Genomic DNA, 23,853 nt, shown 5'->3' with positions numbered 1-23,853 from the left:
GGCATTACTGGCTAGTGAGGAGGTTGTTATGGAAAATAGCTGACAGCAAACTGAGCTGCTCCTTTTTCCTTCCGCCCTCCCCCAAAAGGGACTGTTTTCTGGGGGAAAATGGCCAGGATTCTTTTCAAAACATTACAACCAACATTTTCCAGACTGTTTTTGCAGATCGAGATAAACACCTACACAGATATACATGCTTATCCGGATATACTGCTGTGGGTGTGCTTTTCTTTTCAGAGATGTATGATTTATATATAGATACATACACAGAATGCTCCCCATACAGGTCCCCTCTACAGAGTAGATGAAGCCCCTTCTTTCTCCGCCGCTCCTCGACACCGCTCGGGTGCCCCTTATTTCCCTAGGGGCAGCCCCCGCGGCGGAGGAGGGGGGATGCGGAGGGCCGGGTGCCAGCGCCCCGCACCCTGCGGAGGGCCGGCAGCACCCCTCGGGCCGCCCGCGGCGGGCGCGGAGCGGGGCGCGCAGCCAGCGGCGGGCGCGCAGGGTGCGCGCCGCGGGGAACGAACAGCAGATTGCGGGCAGCCAATGGCGAGGGCAGGCCGAGGTGGCACCAAATTTCCCGCAGCCAATCGGCTTGCGAGGGGGAGGAAAAAAAAGAAAAGAGATAAAAAAAAAAAAAAAAAAGAAAGAAAAAAGCAGTCAGGCATCATGAGAGAGCCTGGCCCTCGTCATCCTCCTCTTCCTCAGCATCCTTCCTCCCGTCCTCCGGCCCGCCCCGCCCCGCCTCTCCTCCCGGGTACGCCGAGAGCTGGGACCCGCCGCCACACGCCGCCCGCCGCGCTGACCCGACCCCGCGCATCAAAACCGCGGGCAGGGGGTCACCGGGAGGCTGGGGCGTGGAGAGCCCGGCCCCGCCAGCCGCCAAGCAAGCAGCCCCGCTTAAATACCTCCGCGCCCGCCGCCCCAAGCCGCACAGCTCGCAGAGCCAGGGGTCGACAAGAGCCGGCCTCCTGCCGCCACCGCCGGGGACCTGCGCACCCGCGTACCGCCGTCGAGGAGCAGAGTCAGGGCCGCCCCATGCCTGCGCACTTGTTACAGGAGGAGGTAAGCGGGGGGCTGCCGGCGGGCCGGGGGGGGCGGGCCCCTCGCCCCTTCCTCCCCCATCTCCGCGGCTGCGGCAGTGCCGCGCTGCTGCTGCCTTGGGAAGAAAGGTCTGGGCATCCACGCGTGTCCGTGCACGCTCACACGCACGTACGCACACATGTGTGTGTGCGTGTGTGTGTCTTCTCCACGCTACTTCTCAGTCATGAGGCACAGTCATTCGGTGCTAACTTAAGCCATCACCCAAGTTTCATGGGGAGACTGTGCGTGGAGCGGGGATCGCCGCCACCGGGACTGTCTCCCCGTGGAGTCTATGCCCTCGGATAGACCGAGTATAAAATACAGGTTTATCTTGAGAACATCCATCTAAGCGTGTTGATAGGGGCTGTGCAGGAAGGGCTTTTGTGCCAAGAGGTCTTGGGGTTTTTGGTAATGCTCAGACCGTGCTTTTTTAATTTTCTTAATTTTTATGGGTTTTTTTTAATAAGAAGGGGCTTTCACTTGCACCGTTTTTAAGCCAAATGTGGCAGCAGGGAGCGTCTCTAGGACAGACGCAAGGTGAAAGCAGCCAGCTGCCCAGATGAAATGAATGACTGTCTGCATTGCCTCAGCCAAGCAAACATACAGTGGGGAGACTGCCCATTTTTGGCATGAGAAGGACTGAATAACAACATGACACCAGGAAGATACTAGACCTGTTGGATCTTCAGAGATTTTTTTTTTTTTTTTTTGCCTACCCTTTGCCCGAGGGGAGGCAGGGGCTTGATTATGTTATTCCTGCTCCTGCCTTCTCATCCTTCCCCCTTCTGCCTGTGCAGAGGGGTGGAGGTAAATCACAGCCCCGCACTTTTTCTTGCCTGTCGCCAACACGCAGAGTCTCCCCCAGTCTTCCTTTTTGTTGTTGTGACCTGCCAGGGGTGCTCTGATGTAAAGAACTTTAATCCTCTTCCGACCCAAAACGGATGCCAAGGGCAGCGTGCTCAGACCATGTTTCACAGTCTTGGCATGTATTTTGGGGCATATCCTGGAGGCTGAAAAGAATCCTGTCCCTGGGTTATGTTGGGCATATTCAAATATACTGGACCCAAGATTCACTGCCCTGGGGCACCTAGGCTGAACCCAGGCAGGAGCCTTTGAGCTGCAGTTGGTTGTATAAGCTGGCAGGGTGCCAGGATTACCTATGGCATGTTTGGTGCTGTTGGGGGGGGGGGTGTTGGAGATGGGGAACACATCTGTTCTGCAGATGAGAGTTGCAAAGTCCTTCATAAATGAGGGAGAGCTCATGAAAATGATTTAGCTGGTTTCCTCCCCCTTTCAGCTCTCGACTCCAGATCAATCCCCATCTCGTGTTCCTCTGTAGGAGCCGCAGAAGCCACTATAGCCATAGGGGGGTAAAAATCCTCTTTCTTTCCTCCTCATTACCCCGGTCTCCAGCTAGATAGCTGCCCGTTCTACCTCCTTCTTCTCCCCGTGCTCCCCCCACCAAGTCTGTAATGGTAGAGCTGTGTTTCACAGCTGCTTTATAGCCCTTTTGATTTAAGGTTAGTTTACATGTGAGAAATGACCAGTTTGATTATATCAGTGTAATTCCAGCAGCATAGGTGTGCTGGTAAAATTCCTCGTGTGGCTACTACAACTTTGGAAGAAGAGGTTTTTTCCTCTCTGTTGTTTTCTTTGTGCTCTCCCTCCTCCTCTGCCCCTGTGTAACTTTGACAGTGACATAAGCTATCGTGGAGGAGAAAAATGCAACTCCAATCCCACATTCTTACTCTGGAAGCAGCATGTCCATATGGGGAGCGTTACCCATCTAATTATACCACCAGATCTCTGTTGGGAATTTTTCCTGCATAGACAAGTCTTGGGTCTTTTTGGTAGATTGTCTTCCAGCCAAAGAAGAAAATTGTGCCTTCCTGCCAAAATGCCAGATGAGAGTATCTGACACTTTGAAATGGGCAGGACTTTTCCCTGCCTAATCTCTGGATTAGAAGACATTTCTCACGGCCCTATTTGGGGGGGATTGTCTCTAAATTCTCCAGCAGCTCAGAGTATCATACCCTCAGAGACAGCCTATAGCCAGGATGCAGAAGTAGCTGGTCCCGAGCTCAGCAGCTGCCTGGGTTCAGAGAAAGCAGCGGGATACTTCATGTCCAGGTCTTTTCCTTTCTAACCTTGGATTCCAGAAGGAAAAACTTAGAGGGCTCCCTCTGTAGAGATCATTTTACTTCCCAAATGTGGGGAATCTGTCAGCTTTGCCAGCTCCTCCCTGTAGGAAGGTATGTCTGTAACCCTCTAGTTTCTACCCTTGGGAAAGGGAGGAGTTGGGATGGCCACGTAAGCTGCCTGGCCTGATTTTAATGCCTCCCTCAAGAAACTAGGCCATGGCAGGATGGTGGTCTTTATGAATCCTGGGTGCCTGAGTGGGAATCTGCTATTAATTCAGGAGAGATTTCTATTGGGAAAGGAGCTTTTCCAGCTTGGCCACGCTCCCTCCCATGGTTCTGGCTCTCCTGTTCCTGCCGGCTGACCTTTATTGCCCCTTTGCATGTGGAGGCAGCAGTGCGGGTGGTGGAGGGACAGGTTCCTGGGAGGCGAGGGGATGGGGACAGCATGCCCTCCCACCACTTGCATCCCACGTGCTTGGCACCCCCAGGGTGGAGCCCCATTGGGCACTTGGGCTCAGGCCTGACAGAGGGCTGAAAGCACCAGCAAGCACGCAGTTGTCATGATGGAGATGGAAATTGGTGATTCAGGGTTCAGTGACCTGTCTCATTAGGGTCAGTCCTGCCTGTTCCTTTCGTCATGCATGCCTGATCAGGCAGGCTGTCACTCAGCCAGGGCAAGCAAGCGTGTGGAGAGGGAATGTTGTGTCATGGTTACAGGAGGGAGCTGGGAGCCAGGCTGAGCCAACTTGCTGCTTAAGACTTCCTCTCTGTGTACTGGTGGCCTTGGCTCAGAGTATTGTCTTCCCATGCCTTAGTTTGCCTGTGGGTGGAAAGTGGGAAAGGGATAAGAGGCTTAGCAGCAGGCATGGGATAGGAGCTGTAGGTCTAACTGGAAGCACATCGCTCAACTGCTTCCATCCATTCATCTGCAAGCATGTTGGTCTTGCCATGTCGCAGCCTGGAAGGTGAGGCAGGGGGAGGTAAAGAGGCACCCCAGAAGAATCCCTCTGTGGATCTTCCTGTTGTTCCCCAGTGATCCCTGGTGAGGTGACACAAAGAAGCAGGATATCAGGAGAAGCCCAATGATTTATAATAAAACCATGTTTCAGACCATATTTCTCTCCCACCTCTTTGTTCATTCACAAGATTTCCTTTATTGTTGTCTGCTTATGCGCAAGCCCAGACCACAAGTCCACCTAAAAATGCCTACTAATAAAACTGAAGGAAAATGAAAATTCTTGCAGCCTGCAAATGATACCCCTAAAGCCACTGGTGGAAAAAAGACTGGCTTTCACGTCTTTGTCTTTACACCATGTCTACCATTCACCTCCTCCCCTGAGAAAGATCAGGCCCCCTCCCTCTCATGCCACAACTCCGTGGGGCCAGAGCAGGCTCTTCTTGCTGCCAAGGGCTCAGCTGAAGGAATGGAACCTGCCAAAGAAACTGCAGGCTGCTTCTTCGTACTGCCAGACTAGCTGCTTGTGTTTCTATTTCCTGCATTGGTAACCACCAACTTCTTGTTTGTTTTCCTTTTTTCCTTTCTTGAAAATGTCCATTGCTGCCTCTCCAAGGAGTTCTCCTCCGCTTCCAGCACCACCACTGTTGGCACCCTCATCTCCCGGGTGGCCAGGAATGGGGATGCCGTCATGGAGAAGGACTTACTCAATCATGAGGACTTGGCAGAAGACCGGGGGGATGTGATAGATGATATCTTTGATGAGACCTACCGGGAGAAAGAGGGCCCCAAGCCACCGCTGCGATACGTCTGGAGGAATATCATCCTCATGAGCCTGCTCCATCTAGGGGCCATATTAGGGTTGGTGCTCATACCTTCCGCAAAGATCCAGACATTGGCATGGGGTAAGCATGTTCCTTCATTTGTTTCTTGACATCTGCAAACCCCAAATCTGTTGGGTGGCATTTTTTTTCCCTCCAGGCCTACAGACTCGGGGAGGAGAAAGAAGGAAGTAGAGGTCTTCTGTTAGAAGAAGCTACTCAGCCAGCTTTGTAGTGAACTGTGGGAGGGCTTGCTAGTGTCTCTTGTAAGGTCATGCATGAGAGGGAAGGATTTGGCAGGGGACTGCTTAGCTACTTAAAGAACAAACTTGATTCACAGGCATTAGGCTTGGATGTGGCCCACTCCTGAATGTGCATCCACTTCTTGGGTGGAGCACAGAAAATGTTTGATGGAGTATTGTGACAATCCCAGAAAGTTAGGAAGAAAGATGCTAGCAACAGCACTTTAAGGGGTGGCTGGGGAGGCAAGGTACAAGGCATTATTTGGCTTGAGGCTGCTGCCCAAAGGCAAGAACCGTTTCTGTCCTTACCAAGGGAGGGTAAATCCCATAGAGCCTCCATGTGTGTGTGAGGGGAAAGAGACAAAATACAGTTGTGCTGAAGATAAAAGTCAAGAGTTAACTCTGAAGCTCAGGTCTTTTATCATTCTTATAAAAGCACAGATTAGTCCCCATCATCCCGGAACTAAGCCTGACAACTTTCAAAAAATAAATAAGCGGCTCTCCAGGCAGCAAATTCCAGTTGAAAGCACAACCCAGCAGAAGGTAGCTAGGCGAAGCTCCGCTTTCTCAGCGACCTTGCCCTGGGTAGGAACCAAACTTCTCCTTTGACTACTTGAAAGGCAGCTGGGCCTGAGGCCCAAGCTGCAGGGAAGCCTTGCTTTCTATGAGCCTTTGTGTGGACCCCTGGAGGAGTCAAGAAGGCAAACAGCTCCCAGTGGGGAAGTCGAGAGGTTGCATCCCATCCCTGTCTTCCTGTGAAACAGAGCATCCTGAAACGAAAAGCGATGGTCTAATTTGAGACCTACTGGCATGGCTTTTGGTTTCAGCAGTGCTCTTGCAAAGTGCTCAGCCGGGAGCAGCGTCCTGGCAAGTCCAGCTGTGGACAGGCCCTGAAGCAATCCACCTGGCCTGTCATGCTCTCAAAGTCTGTCTTCCTGATGGCTGTGAGCAACGAGCATCACAGCATCAGAGCTGGACTGGCAAAGAGATGGCTCCCTGGATGACCAGACTGACTCTTTTCCTCCTGGACCATCTCAGCCTCTCACAGGCAAAGGCCTGGGGGATGAGCATCGCTGGAGGCCACAGGACTCAGTCAGAGGCTGGCTACAGCATTTGCAAAAGCAGAGGCACTGACATGTTCCCTGTGCAGCCAGCATGGGCTTTCATGGAGGCATTATGAAAGAAGACTTTGCTGGGCCTTTCCCTTGTGAAAATCTAGCAGGCTGTGCTTTTCCCCAGGGTGGCAGGGCTGAGCAGAACATGCAGCCTCAGCATGACCTTGGAGGAGCGTTTCAGGGCTCTCGGTCCTGCTCTATGTGTCCCATCCCCAGGCTCTCTGATAGAGGCTAGGCAGGGTCTGCTGGTTTCACTCACTGGGCTGAAGCCTGGATCCTCCAACCCCAGCCAAGTATCTTCAGGGCATTGCAGCAGGGAGGAAGGAAAAGGTGAGTGGGGTTTACTGGTTTCATTTCAAGCTGCACCATGATTTTCAAGTCCATCCAACCCTTCTCCCTTGAGCTCCCCTGAGATACTTAAGTGGGCTCGAGCATCTTGATCCAGAAGGTTAATGCTGCTTTGCATTCTGCGAAGCCCCACCTTACCTCAAAGTGGTCTCTGAGGCAGTGTCTTTGCAACCACATGCCTGTTCAGGATGTCTGTATGGCATCCCACGGCATTTTGTGGGATTCCGCCTTGCTTTTTACCTAATGCCAGTCCCTCTGCTCTCCTCCTTCAGTCAACTCTGATGTGAAGTGCCAGTTGCTCTCCTGCCACTGTGAGGCACTGCAAGATTCCTTGGTGGCTTCTGGGGTGACAGATGCTCTGGCAATGGGAGAAGGACGTGAAGTCTGGGGGAATTGCACTGTTCTGGACTGGCTGAAGAACCATCCTGCCTTACCAAAGCGGGAGTAGCTCCACAGAGCTCCTTATCCTGCATCCCTGGCACTTGCTGTGGGAAGGGATCACCCTTCCATGCACTTTGCAGCCAAGTCAGAGCTTTCCCTATAGTCCATTCTCCTCCAGTGCTGACCAGAGCTGGGATACTCTGACCCTCCACAGGTCTGGCTTCTCAGCAAGGCTCCTTGCTCCTTCTTGCATTGCCCTTTTCTCAGTTCATACCTTTCTTTAGCACATACAAGGTATTTGTGGCTGTCATCTCAGTGACTTGCTGTTATTTTCCTACAACTCTCCTGGTAGTAAGGAGAGGACTATGGTTCTCATTTTACAGACAAGAATAGAGCAGCAGAGACATGTTGCTCCTGGCAATACAGTGTGGGCTTACGGCAGAACAGCTCTCCCAGTGGTAGTTCTGGAGCTGCTGGAGTTTATGCTCGTTTCTTTGTTTGTTTTTCAGATCATTCCTTCCTTAGGCTGTGTACATATAATATAAAAATAACATGGCCCCAGATGTTCTCTGCTGTTATGCTACAGGCAGCTATGGTGCCTGATAGCTGACATACCTTCTATATTTTATTATAAGGACAAATCCCCTGCTTTTACATTCTTCACCCAAGCCACCATCTCCTTGATGATCCTGTCCCTCTGAAACCAGTTATATTGGTGACTGTGTCCTCTTTTGTTTTCATTTCTCTGTGTGCTAATTCCTCTTTGTCTCTCAAGCTCTCCAGCCCTGCCTTCATCATTGTTTGCTGTTCTGTGTTGCTGTGTGCATTGTATCCCCTGATCTCTTTCTGGTACAGAGCTTCCCAGAACAAGCTGGGGTTGTTGATCAGGTGAGCTCACCATAACAAGAGCTCTCCGAGCCCTTCCAGCACTATGGCTTTCTAGTTAGCTCCCCTTTTATTTACTGTCTTCTGCACTGCACTTGACAAAGTCTTGCGCAGTCTTTTCAGGGATCATGAAGCAGATTTCACAGCATTTGCCAAACGATATAGAGACTGACTCTGGAAGGGCAGGATGCAAAGGTGATTGATAGTTTCTTCTCTTAATTGCTCTGAGCCTCCCTGGAAACGTGATTTGCATGTTGTCTTCCTGGCCCTCAGGTGCAGCAGACATACGATATTTGTGTTAACACCTGTTGGCCTGGCCAACAATGTTTATAAAACAGTGATGGTTCCTCTTGACATGGTGCTCTAACAACACCTCAGCTCCCTGCAGTGCCAACGGTGGGAGAAACATGGGTTGATACCATTTTTTGTTGCTGCTGCATCATCTTTGGATCAAGGAGCAGCTTGCTGGATAATTTAGGCAACTCTGACAGCCTGAAAATCTCAGCCAGTACTACCTGCAAGAAATGTATCCAGCAAAACATTTACAGAAGTCTTTTGTTACTTTTCCATCAAGACTACTGCTGGCAGCACCTCTCTACTTAGCGTCCTCTCCAGGCTTAACTAGCAGGTGGTATGCTTCTCCTCCAAGAGTGGAAGGGAAGTTCTGATTTTACCAGATAGGCAAGGTAGGTTATAGCAACAGTAGCTCCTATTGCTCCTCCTAAACGCTGTTCCCCTTATGCAGCCTACGCGTTTCCTTGCTCTTGGTATCTTTCTCCTCAGAGTAGCATGACCCAGCTGGCTAGCAGGACTTGGAGGGAACAGTCCAGAGCTGTAGTTTCCCTTCGCACTGAGCAGAAGCCCAGGGACACCTGCTGGAGCAGGGACACCTCTTCATGTAAACATCCTTGGTGTTGACTGCAGGCAACAATGCCTTTAGCACATTCCTGGCTTCCTTTCATAACTTGAGGTCTGAATCTGAGCCCTGAAGAGGTAAAGGCTAGCAAGTCATATAAATATGACTGAATCTGTTTTGGGTTTAATTTTTGGCGCACTGAGTGCATATTACTGCCAGTGGTCATAATTCTTTGTATTCCAGTTGAATGGGTCATTGGAAACATCACTTGTGAGTTGACAGTCTTTTGGAGCTTGGATACTTCAAAGCATGATGCATAAGATGACTTTGAAACGTCAGCTGATGGAGTGCCTAAGTCCTGCAGTTTGAGGCAGCATCACAGGGTAGCTGTGAAAATCTGTGCTACTTTATTTCACCTTCTCTACTCTCTTTCCAGTTTCATTCCTAGTGGATGATCTTGGAGGAGCTTTTCTTCTTCTGTGTGAGATGCTGATTCCCTGGCTATGCAATGATCATCATTGCACCTCTTTGCAGGGATGAACCCTCTGAATCATTAGGGTGCTGAATTCTTCTGTTTTCCACCAGGCTTTTCAATCTATTGTCCATATCCTGTCACTGTCACAACTCTTAGGTATGGCTGATGGAGCTAATAGTCCCCAAGTAGGGTTTGGGTTTCTGTGGGCTGGGTGCCATGTATGCATAGAGTGAGAATCAGCTCCTTTCCCACAGAAAGTATCTGCTCCTTAGATAAACTACAGCTGCTGTAGACGGGCGAGAGGCAAGGCAGCACGGGATTATAATTAGAGAGTTGTGGCCATTGTAGTGACCTGGGACACAGCTCCAAGAGAAGTCAACATGAAATGCTGAGCTTCATGGGCTTTGGATGAAGGCTGTGACTGTTCTATGCCAGGGCACCTAAAAGCAATGGGTACTCTTCCAAATTTTTATGAAAAGCTTTCAGGCAAGGCTACCCAAAAGTAAGTACTGGGTTGTCTAGTTTCTGGGTCTGTCGGTGTCCCCATCTCTTCTCTTTTGTGATTACTTGTGCTTGCTGATACGGCTTCGTTGCTGGTGTCATCTTTTCCTGAGGGGGATATCCACAAATTCTGAGAATTGCCTGTATAAAAGAGCTACAGGTGAGCTTCCTTCTTGCAAAGCTTAAATACCACAGTCCTCAGCCAGAGTAATCTTCCTGGAGGCCTCTAATTCCCAGTCAGCATGTGAGGATTCACCAGAGTGGGAGGCCTGAACTCAGGGACATAAATACGGCCTATACTCATCTAACCTGGCATTTACTTTCTAGTGCTATTGAAGATTGCATAGGTAATTTCTGTCCCCAGTGCACTGTTAACTCATGCCTACTTGCCCCGCAGTGGAGAGCTGGGCTCTCTCCCTAACAAGTTGCCCCACACATCCATTGCAACCTGCTATTTATCGTCAACTCCTTGGCTGGTGTTTTTCATAGAGTGTATAGGTTGGACGTGAAATCCACACTCCTGGATGCCACTCTCAGCTCTGCCATAAACTGCTTGTCACACCTGGAAATCTACCTCAGCCACTGAGGTGTGCACCGTGGGCAGAAGGCTGCCCAGAGGTTTTATGAAATGCGGTTTGCAGGGTACAGCTGCTTATGTTCAAGGGAGAATGACAGTGAGTCACTCTTCTGCCACTAGTAGGAAGTGTCTGAAACATCCAGGAGCGGGTTTTGTTGTTATTGCAGTGTCTGAGGCCAGAGAGGTTCTGTAAATCAGAGTTATATGTTAGGTGCTTTTTCAAGGTTTGCTCTTCTGTATGAATCTGTGGGGATAGTGACTGATTTAAAACAAGTCTTAAAATCTTAAAACCAACAGGGAACTGGTCATGACCTGGTTCATAACTTTCAAGTCAGCATCATGGGGGTGGGTGAGACCTTCAAGGTATCTAGCATAAGTACTTCCCTGTCAGTAAGGCAAAGGGGGACCTGAATCAAACACCCTGCTCGTGCATCCCTCCCTTCTCCCCTTGCAGGCTTGACCAGCTTCGTGAGTTTTGCTCAGTTCCATTGTCTCTTGCAGAGGCTGGATCCTTCTGCATTTGCATGCATTTTCATCCCTCTTCATGCCCTATAAATCAACCATGACCAGTGCCTGCTTGGCTCCTCTAAGAGACCACACAGGTGCTGGGAGTTGTGCTGGTCTGAAGCTTGCACTGCATTCGGCAGCAGGCAGGGAAGCCAAGGGAGAAGATAAAGAGGGAAAGTCACAGTCAGATCAGCAGACAGGGAACGTTGCTGTTATACAGCGGGATGGGAGTGAGGAGGGTTCATGCAAGTTTAAGGGGCTAGAAGAGGTTGTTAAATCAGCCGAGACTAGCTTTTAGCAGATGAGAGATTAGGTTTAGAATGTAGAAAAACAAAAAGGAGGTGACAGAAGAAAGAGGGAACAGGAGATGATAGGAAATAAAGACTGGATTATTTTGAATGAAAAGAACGGGGCGACAGTGCCTTGCATATGTCTCAGATCTCTGATTCCAGGCAAGTTTCTGGCAGAGTATCTATTTTCTGGGTTCAAGATAAGCTTGATTAGAGCCATTTGGCTGGACTGAATGGTATTGTCAAGCATACCAAGCATACCAATTCCTATCCATGGGTTTATGGGTAAGAATAAGGAGCTGTTTTCAACATTGATCCAATTGGCTGAAATCTGCAAATTTATACCAAGGAAAGAGTTTCCCCTGGGGGACTGGTGAGAAGGCATCCCTTCCCCCAGGGGACTGAAGGTGGATCAGTTGACCTATGCAGATGTGCACCCTTCCCTCTTGGTGTCTGAGCTTGCAGGGCAAACCAACTGTTGAATGCCATCCGTCTTTCCGCCAAGCTTTCTGATGCTTCCTTCTTAGAAAAAAAGTTAATTTTCAGATCCAATTTTCTTCTTAACCTCAGCTTCCTACTGTAATTCTGCTATGACTCTATTGGGGGTTTTTTTCCATTTTAGTTCTAGGACGAGATGCTGGAACCCAGGTTAAATTCCAGATGTCCCAGGAGGACATGTGGGAACACACAGACCAGGGCAGACATAAACACATGATCCAGAGGGAGAGGGGTGTGGTTTTTTACTAGCTGCCAGAGTGACAAGGAATTCCTTCTGACCTGTGCGGAGAGGGAACACATGAAGCAGCTTCGAAGTTCAGCTAGGCCCAGCAACGTCTGCCTCTGCTGTGGGCATGACTTGCAATGAGTTGTTAGCCTTGGAGTTTCCTTCCTCGGAGTAAATGGTGCAGGAGCTGAGCAGAGGGAGGAATCAAAGAGACCCTGCAAGCAGGAGCCTCTGGGCATATTTTAAGTCAGTGATACAGCTCTTCTGGGGGAATGCTGAGTAGCCCAGGCTTCAGGGGGATGGTAGGTTAGATCTTTCTCTAACCAGCTTCTGCTCAGAAAGGGAGCAGAAGAGAAGCCTAACCATGGGCTTTAGCTTTCCCCCTGAAGAACTGTTAAGATCATCTACCACCTCTAGGTGAAGAGAATGCAAAAGAGATTTAGTGAGGAGTGGCGAGAGGGGAAAGCAAAACCCTTGATTATTTGGGGTGGGAGGAAAAGCGGAAGCTGTTCCCTGGTGGACTGCAGAGCTGTTACCACAGGGCTATATGGAAGCAGTTGCTTTATACAATTTTGATGATCCTGCACCATGACAGATGGCACTATGCTGAAGAACCAACCCTTGTGACAAGTCTTGTAAGGGGGAGCCTCCTCCCTTGTCAGAGGTGAAGAGCTGAAGTGATTTGCCCTACGTTGCTTAGGAAGCCTGTGGTAGCTTGGGCACTCTCACATTGATTTTTATTGCCCCAATCTGTCCTTTCCATGGGTTCCTCTCTTGCTTATACAGCTTTGGAGGAAGACTTGCCTTTGTGTTGCTCTGCCAGAAACTTTGCTGCAGGCTGACTTGCTCTAACTGGTCCAACACTTTCTTTTCCTTTCCAGCCATTCTGTGTTTCCTGGTGAGTGCTCTGGGGATAACAGCCGGATCTCACCGCCTCTGGAGCCATCGGTCCTACAAAGCCACGCTGCCCCTGCGGATCTTCTTGACTATTGCAAACTCCATAGCCTTCCAGGTAAGCACCTCCTCAGTGTGTCACTGGTCCTCAGAAGGGAAGTGCTCCCCTGAATCCCTGTCTCGGGTATGAGGCAGAAATTGATGGAGAGGTTCCTCTTTCCTACTGTGTCTTGTTAGGAAACAACCTGTCCTTTCCATCTAACACTGTGGTGCTAGAGTCTGTCTCATTGTCTTCACCTTGTCCTGTCAGAGGGTGACTCCGAGATGAACCTGGTGGGGAGAGGGCTGTTGGCCAACATCAAGGGTAGGAAAGCTCTCTAAAGCAGGAAGGTACCCTTCCCTCGAGGTGCTCCAGGTCCTGTGAAAGAGGCGTGGAAGTGCTAAGTGCTCTCCTGGTGTTGCCTCACCCTCCTCTTGCTGCGTGGCTGATAAGGGGGGATACATCTACACAGCCCAGGGACCAGCCTGGAATTTGCTGATGCGGAAAGACCAAGAACTTCCTGAGATTATGCAGTTAGGGGGATGCTTCTCTGTTTTGAAAGAGTGATATTAAGGAATAACCCTGTTATAAGTCACACTGCTGGCTTCCAGAGTCATCCCAGGTCAGTGATGTTTCCAGGAGAGAAGGGTTAGGCCCATTCAGAGTGGCACAAGTGACTGCAGGCAGCTGATAAGCACAGCAGGATATTGCTTAACCGCTCAGGAGAGCACTTCACAGTCCACAAAGCAAACAAACCGGGAAGTCCTTAGGGACTATAGAAAGTAGCAAAGAAGTCAGAGTGAAAACCCAGACTGGCATGGTACAGAAAAATCCTGATGGTCTCTCAGGTTTGCTGCTGTGAGACAGCTCTAACGACACTCCATCCTCGAACTGTACTTGAAGGGACTTCACACAGGCTTGCTCATGTGTAGGAAGTACTCAGGAGGGTGCAGGGTGCAGCACTTTCTGCTAGAAGAAGGTGAACAGAAAAGTATCAGTGCTGTGTCCCTAAGTAATTCTTCATCTGAGGTATGGGGGAAGGGTAAAGCCCAGGTGGACCAGATATTTTAGAGACATTTACCTTCCAGTCCTGTCGTGTGTCTGTCCCTGTCTGTCTGCTCACCGCCCCGGATATCACTTCATTGACATGTAACACAAGAGGGTGGGGATGGGGTTTTTTTAGCCTTGAAAAGCTTTCTAAAACACCACTGACTTTCCTATTCTCTGTTAGTACCAAACCAGAGTCTTTCAGGAGAAAGAGGAAGGACCAAGTTGCTGATTCCACCTACTGGTCCAGCACTCAGCAAGGGAATGGGGTGGGTTGCTGTGTATCGGCTAGTCCCATACAAAGACCATCTTTCACAGGGTTATAGGGCAGAGGGGGAAAGAATTTGCTGAGCTGTTGTTGTAGCGGATAGGAATAGACAAAGATGAGACAGACAGATATTTAAGCTTCAATAGGAACTAATCCAAAGTTTTACTGAAAATTCAGTACCATTCCTCATGGATTTTTTTTTAATAGTTACTTTCAATGAGATCAAGAGAAGATTTATTTTTGGTTTATCTCATTCCTATTAGTGGCAGCAGCTCTAAGATGAGACCGGTAACTTTTAAGGCCAGAGAAGACTATAGATTATCTTATCTGAGGTTCTTCAGAAAATGCCTGTTGGCTTCTCAGAAACCTGTGGCTTGTGATTTCAGAGAATGCAGGAATTCTGCTCCTAGTTGGCTCCTCCACCTGCAAGACCAGGTGGCTGCAGCACAGCATAAGCTCTCCTGGTTATAGCCTGTAGGTGGAAACTTCCAAGGAAGCAGGCATTCTAGGCTTTGCTTGCTGGTCTCAGAAAGCCATGATTTTCAGACAGGGTTGCAGTTAGAGGTGGTCCCAAAATAAGATCTGTAGAAAAGGTAATGTGCTGAAGTTGGGGTCAAGATACTGACTTTTCAGCTTTGAGACCCCTGATTTGTGTTTGTGCACAGAGTGTGGTGAATGAGGTGGTACCACGCTCCAACTGTGGTACATGGACTCTTTCCAAATTTGTGCCTCCTGTCTCCAGCAGGATTTCAGGAGACAGGGAAAGCCTCCCCAGATGTGCAAACCCAAGCTGTCTGTCAGCTTTCAGGCTGGGTTTTCTCATGTTATGAGATGCAGTGTAGGGTCTGGAATGTGAAAGAGGCTTTGGGTCACAAGTGAAACATTTCCAGCATAGGTACTGGTTGTGTTTCTCTGCTTACTAGATAGGGAAGGCTTCTGGGCCACCCTCTTCTGGGGGAATGCTGAGTGGCCAAGCTCTGGCTAACATCAGTGAGGGGTGGTGATACTTGGAGGTGCTCAGGATTTGGCTGCAAGGAAGGCAGCAGTTCCCAGTATTTGGAAACAAGTGAGAGTTGAATCCTGGCCCACGTCTATCATTGCCTTATCGTATGGCCTGCAGGTAAATCATTTTATCTCAGTTGAAGGAGGAGTGGTTACAGCACTTGAGAGGGACTTGAGGAGTTGTGTCTCTGCTACAGGATTCCTGTGTGGATAAGTCACTTGGTCTTCCTAGGCAAGAAGTAGGGATGATTATGCTGCTTCCCTACCTTCAAAGTGTCTTGAGGAAAAATCCTATGTATTTAGGAGATTAAGGAGCCTCTTGTGTAATACAGGCAATAGAGGTGTGCTTGGATCTCTGTTTCATGTTTTCTAGGATGGTGTAATACATGGCTTTAAGCACATAGAAATCTTTGTATAAAGGAATGAGCACAGGCTCATTAAAATCTATTCTTAAAACTGGCCGAACAATCATTTCTTAGTACAAATGATGAAAACTTTAATACTTTCCAAACTATTGATTTTGCAGCTTAAACAGAACAGTTATAGGGCTGAAGGGAAGTATTTTTGATAACTGTCATTGAAATGGCATGTTTATTCTATTTTTAAAGAGGGGCCTTAATTTTAAGACTGTTTGATTTCCAATGGGGAAAAAAAAAGTTAAAAACACCTTGCCCCCAGTTACAGATCTGATTTGGCAATCCCAGGAAAAGCAAGGCAAGTTGACCCATGGAAAATGTCAGGGTGAAGGGAAGGGGCAGGTTGATCAATCCCAGCTGGCACCATGTAGGGATGGGGACAAATGACCAACAAGAGCTGAGTGTGTGAGGGAGGAGACACTGACTGGCCAGTGAGGGCTGGCTATTGTAGGGGTGGGGGAGCAGGCTGGCCAATCAGAGCCTGTGATGTTGTAGAGGATGTGCAAACCAAAGCCTAAAGTTAGCCAATTAAAAAAAGAGAGAAAAGGCAGCCCACCAAAGAAGCAGATTTCAAAGAAAATTGAAGTGGTTGAGCAAAGAAGACCCAACTTTTTGTTTTAAAAGCCAAAAAACCCAAACCCTAATGAAAGATAAAACGACTGATATGAGTTCAGGTCAATGGGATTTAGGTGTCTAAATCATAGAATCATAGAATGGTTTGGGTTGGAAGGGACCTTAAAGACCATCTAGTTCCAACCCCCATGTTTTAGGCCCTTTTGTTAATTTGAAGGGAATATCTCCAGCCCTGGCCCTAAGTCTCCACTCCTGTTGCCTTGCAGAATGACATCTATGAGTGGGTCCGGGACCACCGTGTCCATCACAAGTTCTCCGAGACAGATGCAGACCCACACAATGCCACACGGGGTTTCTTCTTCTCCCACATCGGCTGGCTGCTGGTGCGCAAGCACCCGGATGTCATAGAGAAGGGCCAGAAGCTGGACCTGAGTGACGTAAAGGCTGACAAAGTGGTGATGTTCCAGCGGAGGTGAGTGGTGGGGTCAGCCCCAGTGCAGAGCCATGTGGGATGGAGCAGGGACTCTGCAGATGGGCTGGGGACCCGAAACGCCTTTGATAGAACATGAAGAGATTGAGGGTACCATGTGAGAAATGTGAGCTTTCAGTCTGCCCGAGGCTTTGCTGTGGGATGAACTGTGAGAAATGAGCTGTGCCTCTCGGATAGGAAGTATTTAGGAGCTAGTGCTACCTCCAGCCCTCCCACACCCCTTTCTTGCCCACCTATCCTGTAGCATCTTGCCAGCCGCCAGCTGAGCTTCCCACCACAAAGCACCTCCACACCTGCCTGCCTACAGCCCAGCTGCTGCTTTGGCTGGCCCAGAGCCCACCCACAAGTGCCTCCAGGCCATCCTTGGAGATGTTGTGGTACACCTTCCAGGCCACGCCTCTGCCACTCTCCCATCAGTCTCCTGGAAACAGTGTGGTGAAAGAGCAGTTGAAAATGGGGACATGAGAAAGGCAGTAACTGGGAAGGACACTCTTGATTCACTGGTGCCTCTTGGATGGGGTGTCTCTCAGCTGTCTGGGGCTATACTGGGACTGATACCCAGAGGAGGCGAGCCTATCACCAGGGCTGCAGAAATGGGGGACTGACCCCATACAGTAACCACCCTCACTCAGGAGGTCCCTAGTTCAGTCCCAGATGAACCAAGCAAGGTTTATAGCTTCCCTCCTTTTTGTGCCTGGGATTCCCCTGTGGGTCATTAGAATGGTTCAGCTTCCTCTACTCCCATCCCTCTAGTGTGAGAGGCCCCACATAATCATCTGTTTGATGGCACAGATGTCCCTTGCTTGCACATGTTGGTGGGGTGTATTGGTAGGCAGGGCCAGGTCTGCAAGGAGGAGTTGCAGCACTGGGCCAGAGCCTGAGAAAGGACCTTCTGTGGGACTCTGAAAGCACGGGGTTGCCTTTATGAGAACCAACATAGCTGAGAAGCAAATGGCAGATGAGGCCAAAAGCAGCGTCTGGTGTCTGGACTCACAGTGAAGGGGGCATTGCTTTGTGCATATGTGAGATTGAGACAGGGAGAGCAGGACTTCAGTTTGAGTCTCCTGCCCAGTGATAAGACGTGGGAGTCTCCAGGTATGGCTTCTGTGCATCCAGGGCAAAAGACGCAGGGCTCAGGGCTGCGGTATTTCTGCACTTGATTTTCCCTGTATAGCTGAGAGTGAATCCTCCAAAGGGAGGTCTGAACCAGTCCTTCCTGTTCTGCCTCTGCCACTGAGCATTTTCCTCCTGGTTCCTTCTTTTCCAGATACTACAAGCCCTCAGTGGTGTTGCTGTGCTTCACACTGCCCACTGTAGTGCCCTGGTACTTCTGGGACGAATCCATCATCATCAGCTTCTTCATTCCAACTATCCTGCGGTACACCATAGGGCTCAATGCCACTTGGCTGGTGAACAGTGCTGCTCACATGTTTGGCAACCGGCCATATGATCAGAACATCAACCCACGGGAGAACCCCCTGGTCAGCCTGGGGGCCCTAGGTACGTTCAGCATCTGTGTCTTTTGCTGTGGGTAGACTGTAGAGCAGGGACTGCCCCTTGGGGCAGCAGATACTTATAGACATTTCTGTGAATCCAGGTGTCCCCACTTTCCCTTGCACCTTTCCCCTCCAGCCTTTGCATCTGGCGGAGTTTCCCAGGCTGGCCAGTGAGTACATAAGGGCAGTGGGGTTATCAGCTCCCACCCGTCTCTCTCCAGGATGGAAAGGACTCTGCTACACTTAGCACCTCCTTATCTCAATAGCAATATTTTATTTACCCTGCTCAAAGCTCTCTCTGCACCGTTCACCAGACTGAAAAACGTGTGCTGCAGTCTCTGTTTATCTGTCTTAGATCTGTCAACTTGAAAACCAGCAGATGCACATTTGGACATGTTCTCAGGGCAGCTTGTAATTTTGGGGGTACTTGAGGGTGAGATAAGCCAGATCATCTCCTCATTTTGAGGACCTAGGAAAGTACATCCTAGGGTCAGCATTTGTCCTGATCTGTTCTCCCAAGCCCAAATCTTCACCTGGTTTGCATTACTCTGTGTCACTGGGGCTGCACTGAATTCTGCCACCAAAGGATCTACTCTTAGGTTTTTAGTAGAGGGGGATTTGAACTGCAGAGACTCAGGGAGGTAGGAGCAGGACTCCAGGCGATGTCATTGAAGGGGTGAGCACTGAAGCCAGTGTTGACAATGTCCGGAGCATAGGGTGGCCAACTGGGGTGGATTGCTTAGTAGAAGTCTGTCTGCATTATTCCTATCTGGAAGTGCCCTTTGGATTTGGCATTAGGACTGCCCATGTTGTAGGAGTATTGATTAGCCTGGTTTGTTGGGGACTTGCTGCAAGTCTAGCTGGTAGCTCAACCAGTACTAGAAGGTTTCTTGTGGTGGCAGAGGAAAAGCCATTAGGATTCCCCTGGTGTTTTGGTGCAGTCGTTGAGCCAGGGCCTCTCTTAGTTCCTCAACACATGCTCGTTTTCCTCTAAAGCACCATAGGTCCTCTGTGATGTCATTGGCTCATTTGGGCCAGCCCAGGCATGCTGGACCATGCTCAAATGAGATGAGATAGATTGTAGAGAGGTGAAATTGGGCTGAGAGGAGAGAGGAGCCTGGACGCAATCCAGAGCCTGTTTCAGGAATGTGGTGCTTTGGGCCATGATAAAGGGGCCCTCACCTGGAGCTCTGCAACATCCTCTCCCTGGTCATGTTTTGCAGGAGAAGGCTTCCACAACTACCACCACACCTTCCCCTACGACTACTCCACCAGTGAGTTTGGCTGGCGCTTCAACCTAACCACAGCCTTCATCGACCTCATGTGCCTCCTGGGGCTGGCCAGCGATCGCAAGAAGGTCTCCAAGGAGGTCATCCTGGCTCGGAAAATGCGCACTGGAGATGGGAGTCACAAGAGTGGCTGAGTTCCTGCTCCCCTTCATGCACACATCCACACCTCTCCTTCCTCCTTTTTTCTCCCTTTCTCCCTTCCTGACCCCTCTGAACACGCTGGACAAAGGTTTAATGTTCTGTTTACTAACTACTGAATAATGCTACCAGTTTGTTTAAGATAATGATAATGACTTTTAACCCCCCTCCCACGCTGTATTTTACATGATGTATTTAAGATCTAGGACTCTGCCTTTATAATGCAAGGCCACCCCTTTCCCTCCTCTCCTTTTCCTTTCCGTTCCTCTTTCCAGTCCCTCTACCCCATCTCCTGCTTTACATCACGCTGGTCTCTCCATGGCAGAGGAGCTGGTAGGAAGCAGCCTGGGGAGGCCCATCACAGCTGGCTACGTACCATGGAGTTAAGGGAAGCCTGTACCAGCCAGCTGAAGAGTTGAGCTAAAGTCAGTGACCCTCTCCCCACCACCTTCCCCCCAAAATTCCTTCCTCTGTCCCTCCTCCTTTCTCAAGGGCTGCTGACATACATAGCATGGCTGAACTGCTCTCCCCAGGAAAAGCAGCCCTGTCCCCTTCCCTTGCCATCGGAAAGAGAGTTATCTCTTTCCAGTATGTCTCTTGGGAAGTGCTCTCCCCACCACACAGCCTCTGTGGCTGGGGAGAGTAGGGCCCCCAGACTCTCTCAGAGCTCTAGCCAGCTCCACCGGTGGCTGGGGGGGTCTGGTGGCAGCAGTGGGCACTAGAGGGGGAGCCTTGGTGGCCTTATATCCTCCTCCCTCTGGCATCACAGCCTTCCTCCCTGCACTGCCTGCTGTGCCCTTGCCACCAGGGTCTCAAGGCAGAGCCTGGCTCCAGGCTCTGTGGCCCCTTTGGAGAACCACAACGAGGAGGGGGACAAATGGAGGGGTGTGCCACTGGCTGCCGTCGGGCAGCACCAGCCCAGGGTGGTTTTGTTTGCTGCTGCCACTGAGATTTTTGCCAGCAAACGGGACTTTGCCAAAATGGAGAGGGGGAGAAGGATGTAAACCAAAGCTCCACCACTGAGTTAAGCTGCTTTATGTGCTGGAGGAACAGGGTCCCCCCTGGGCGGCAGAGAGATGTCCTGGTGTCCATGGCAGCCCTGTGGATCCTCATCCTGTGCTGAGTGCTGGGACGGGGCAAGGGAGAGCTTTCAGGCATAGGGAGAGGTGAGGGTGTCCGCAGGAGCAGGCCTCTCCATCCCCAGGGGCTCCACTCGGTTGCTTAGCAAGTGCCTGAGAAACACCAATGCAGAGCCAGGCAGCACGGGAGGCTTGAGGGAGTCGAGACCTCTGAAGCAAGACACTGCTGCCAGTGTCCTGGCTTTCCTGGCCAGGGTCCACCAGGGTGGCTTGCCATTCTCTGCTCCTCTGAGCGAGTGGGAAGGGAGGGCGAAAACAGCTCCTCATTAGTCCCTTAGCTTGCCTCCCGGCCTCCTCGGCAAGCCGTCTTGCCACCTTGCTTCTTTGCTGGCAGTGAGGGCGGCTGAGACTGCAGAAAGGTCAGTTATATCACCAAGCTGATGTGGGCACACAGCCAGGGGGTGTGCTGGGGAAAAAAGTCCTTGTGGGTGTTGTTTCCTGCAGGTTGCAGAGACCGCAACTTGAGTTCAGGCGGAGGGTTAAGTTCTGGGTGTCATGGCCTTGAGCCCCTCACTGGGCTGAACGTCCTTTTTTTCCCCCTTAACTCTCTCCATTATTATTAATTTTTATTATTATTATTAGTTGTAGCAGTAGTATTGTTTTTGTAGCTTAAATTCATCAAATGGAGCTGGAGGAAAGCACAAGAGGTGGCTGGAACGAGGTGATGTTTGAGTGGGGTTTGCAGCATCTCCCTTGTTCAGAGAGGGCAGAGATAGAGAGGATGCCAACTTCCTCGCCTCAGCTCTGCCACGTAGCAGCCAGGCAAGCTTCACAGGAGCACATATCTGCAGCTTTGATTTCTCCTGCTGCTGTGAGACCCACCAGGAGCCAGGACAGCTCTGTGATGTACTCCTTAACAAGAATACGCTTGTTACTCAGAAAAGAAGGCCTTCTCCTCTTCTTTCCCCTCCCTGCCACCACTGTGGCCTTGTTATTGCTCAGCAATGGGACCCTTTGAGGTTTTGAGCCACCAGGAGCCATGTGGTGTCCAGCTGAGAGGTACAACAGGGAGGAATGGCGCAGGGAGCCCTTCGGCTCCTGGTGTCAGGAGAAGGCATCCCTACTCCTCTGAGGCTCATGACAGACTGGGGACTGGCTGGGGCAAAGGGGATTGTGGCTAGAATTGTATCCCACCATTTAAAAAAAAAAAAGCCCTCCCAAAAAAGAAAACACTGTTTGCTCTGTAATTGCTGACTGACTTTGCTCTAGTCTAAACCTCTCAGAACTCACAGAAGTCTCCAGAGAGGATGGATTTGCTCCAGCCAGTAATTTGAAAGGGGTGTGGGGAGGGGAGAAGGCGAGGAGACTTATTTCCTTGCTCCTGGTGCCCTTAAGGTGTTGTGTGACATACCCTATGGTAGAGAAGTGTGCTGTGACATGCTGCAATATTTCACATCCTCTCAGCAGAGAAGCAGGGTTTGACATCAAGAGTTCCTTTCAAATTTCACCTGCTGATTCGGATCCAGAATCTGGAATTAGGGTGGAAGCTGAGGAGCGGTAACCAAACAGTCCTGGTGTTTGCCCAATCACTTTAAAGGTAGATTGGCAAATATCTCTGGGTGCCTTAAATCTTTAATATACGTAGGAGTATTGACAGCTATTTGCCGTATTTTTTCTTTTTTTTTTTTCTGAATTATGAACATTCGAGGGGTTTCTTAATTATTTAATTGCCTACATTGAACTGTGGGTGCAGGTGATTTTGAATGTATTTTTGTTAGATTAAGAAACATACAACACTTTAAGTAGAACTTTGTTTGAGATTATATATATATATATATACCTATAAATATATATATATATTTTTGGTGGCATGTTTGTATCCTGGACGCGTCGTCTGTATGTTTAGCTTAAATAAGTCTGTGAGAGGTGGAAGCAGAGAAGGCAGCAGTGGGACCTCGTGGCTAGAGCAGCCGTTCTCCTGGGACCTGTTCCCAGCTTAGCTACTCGCTCACTGTGTGATTTAGGACAAAGTCACTCAAAAACTCTCCGTGCCTCAGTTTCCCTATCCGTAACAGGGGGTTATGCCCTACCTCCCAGGGGTGTGGTGAGGCTCGCTGCCGACCAGCCCAGTGCGGAGGAGGAAGGTGTAGGTACCACACGCACACTGCTGCTGGCAGAAGCATGGACTGGTTTGTTTTCCAAAACTGTTCCCAGCCCTGCTGGTATTGTGAAGAGCAGATGTCCAAGTGTTGGGTGTTCAGGGAAGGATTGGAAAGTTGAATCTGCACATTGTCTAAGCTCTGTCACTGTTGAAATGTGAGTAGGATATGATTTTTCACAGCTTAGGGATTTCTGCATAGTAGTATCTCTGTTTTGTGTACTGGAAAAGAAAAACCTTTTTGAAATAATTTCTACTAATACGGAAACAGACATCTGGTTGTGCTGATCTGAAATTTTATTTGTTCATAATAAAAAACGTTACTTTAAAACCTGTTCGAGCGATGACATGGCGGGCTGGGTTGGGTGAAGCACGCGATGCCCCATCAGGATGGAGGATGCTATGCGTCACCCTTTCCAAATCCTCCTCCCTTCCAGGAGAACCAGGGAAAAAACCTCTGGCTCTTTAAGCGGCGTGAATGAGCAGATTATAATGGCTTTCATACTCCCGCGCAGCCTGGGCAGGCACGCCAAGGCTGCCCCTGCGCCGCGGGGTTACTGCAGGTTAATTCCAGCCGGGGCCTCTTGCCAGAGCCCTCCGGCTGAGGCATATACATGCAGCACAACACGTAATACCGGCAGCCCGGCTCCCCGGCCAGGCACGGCCGCCACCGCGTCAGGCGGGTTCATTAACCTCGGCGAGGGGGAATTTTCCTCTTGCGAGAGTGAGCATCCCTGCTCTCCCCACCCCTTCGGCGGCTGGAGGGAAGTGAAAGGCGAAGTGGGAAATCCCCAGGCCACGTCTGACTTTAATGGATGTCAGCTTCCCCACTCCCCCACCCAACTGCCTTTTGAACATCCAATTGTAGCAGCGAATAAGGCCGTGGCTGCACGGCACCAGCTTCTCCACGCCGGAGCAGGCAGAGGGGATGCCCATGTTTGCCGCAACTTCCCCACCTGCAGCACCCGGGGACCCCCGATCCAGCCCACTTGGTTGCTGGTGCCGCCGGCCCCTTGCAGCCAGCATGCTGAATTCCTCGGCAAAACCGGCCCAGGCTTTGGC

General features: G+C 50.2%; 1 protein-coding gene across 1 annotated transcript; it reads left to right on the top strand.

Annotated features, from left to right (window-relative positions):
• Window positions 1-546: 546 nt before the first annotated feature.
• On the top strand, window positions 547-23,122 carry SCD (stearoyl-CoA desaturase). The gene is made up of 6 exons (XM_074830806.1): window positions 547-1,065; window positions 4,796-5,084; window positions 12,783-12,913; window positions 16,408-16,613; window positions 17,899-18,131; window positions 19,351-23,122. Exons 1-6 carry the CDS (start codon window positions 547-549, stop codon window positions 19,548-19,550), a joined length of 1,578 nt encoding a protein of 525 aa, XP_074686907.1. The 3' UTR covers window positions 19,551-23,122.
• The last annotated feature ends 731 nt before the right edge of the window (window positions 23,123-23,853 follow it).

The sequence above is a fragment of the Strix aluco genome, chromosome 7 (genome assembly GCF_031877795.1).
Source record: "Strix aluco isolate bStrAlu1 chromosome 7, bStrAlu1.hap1, whole genome shotgun sequence".
In the NCBI taxonomy this organism is placed as follows: Eukaryota; Metazoa; Chordata; class Aves; order Strigiformes; family Strigidae; genus Strix; species Strix aluco.
This window is presented reverse-complemented; position numbering and strand designations above follow the sequence as displayed.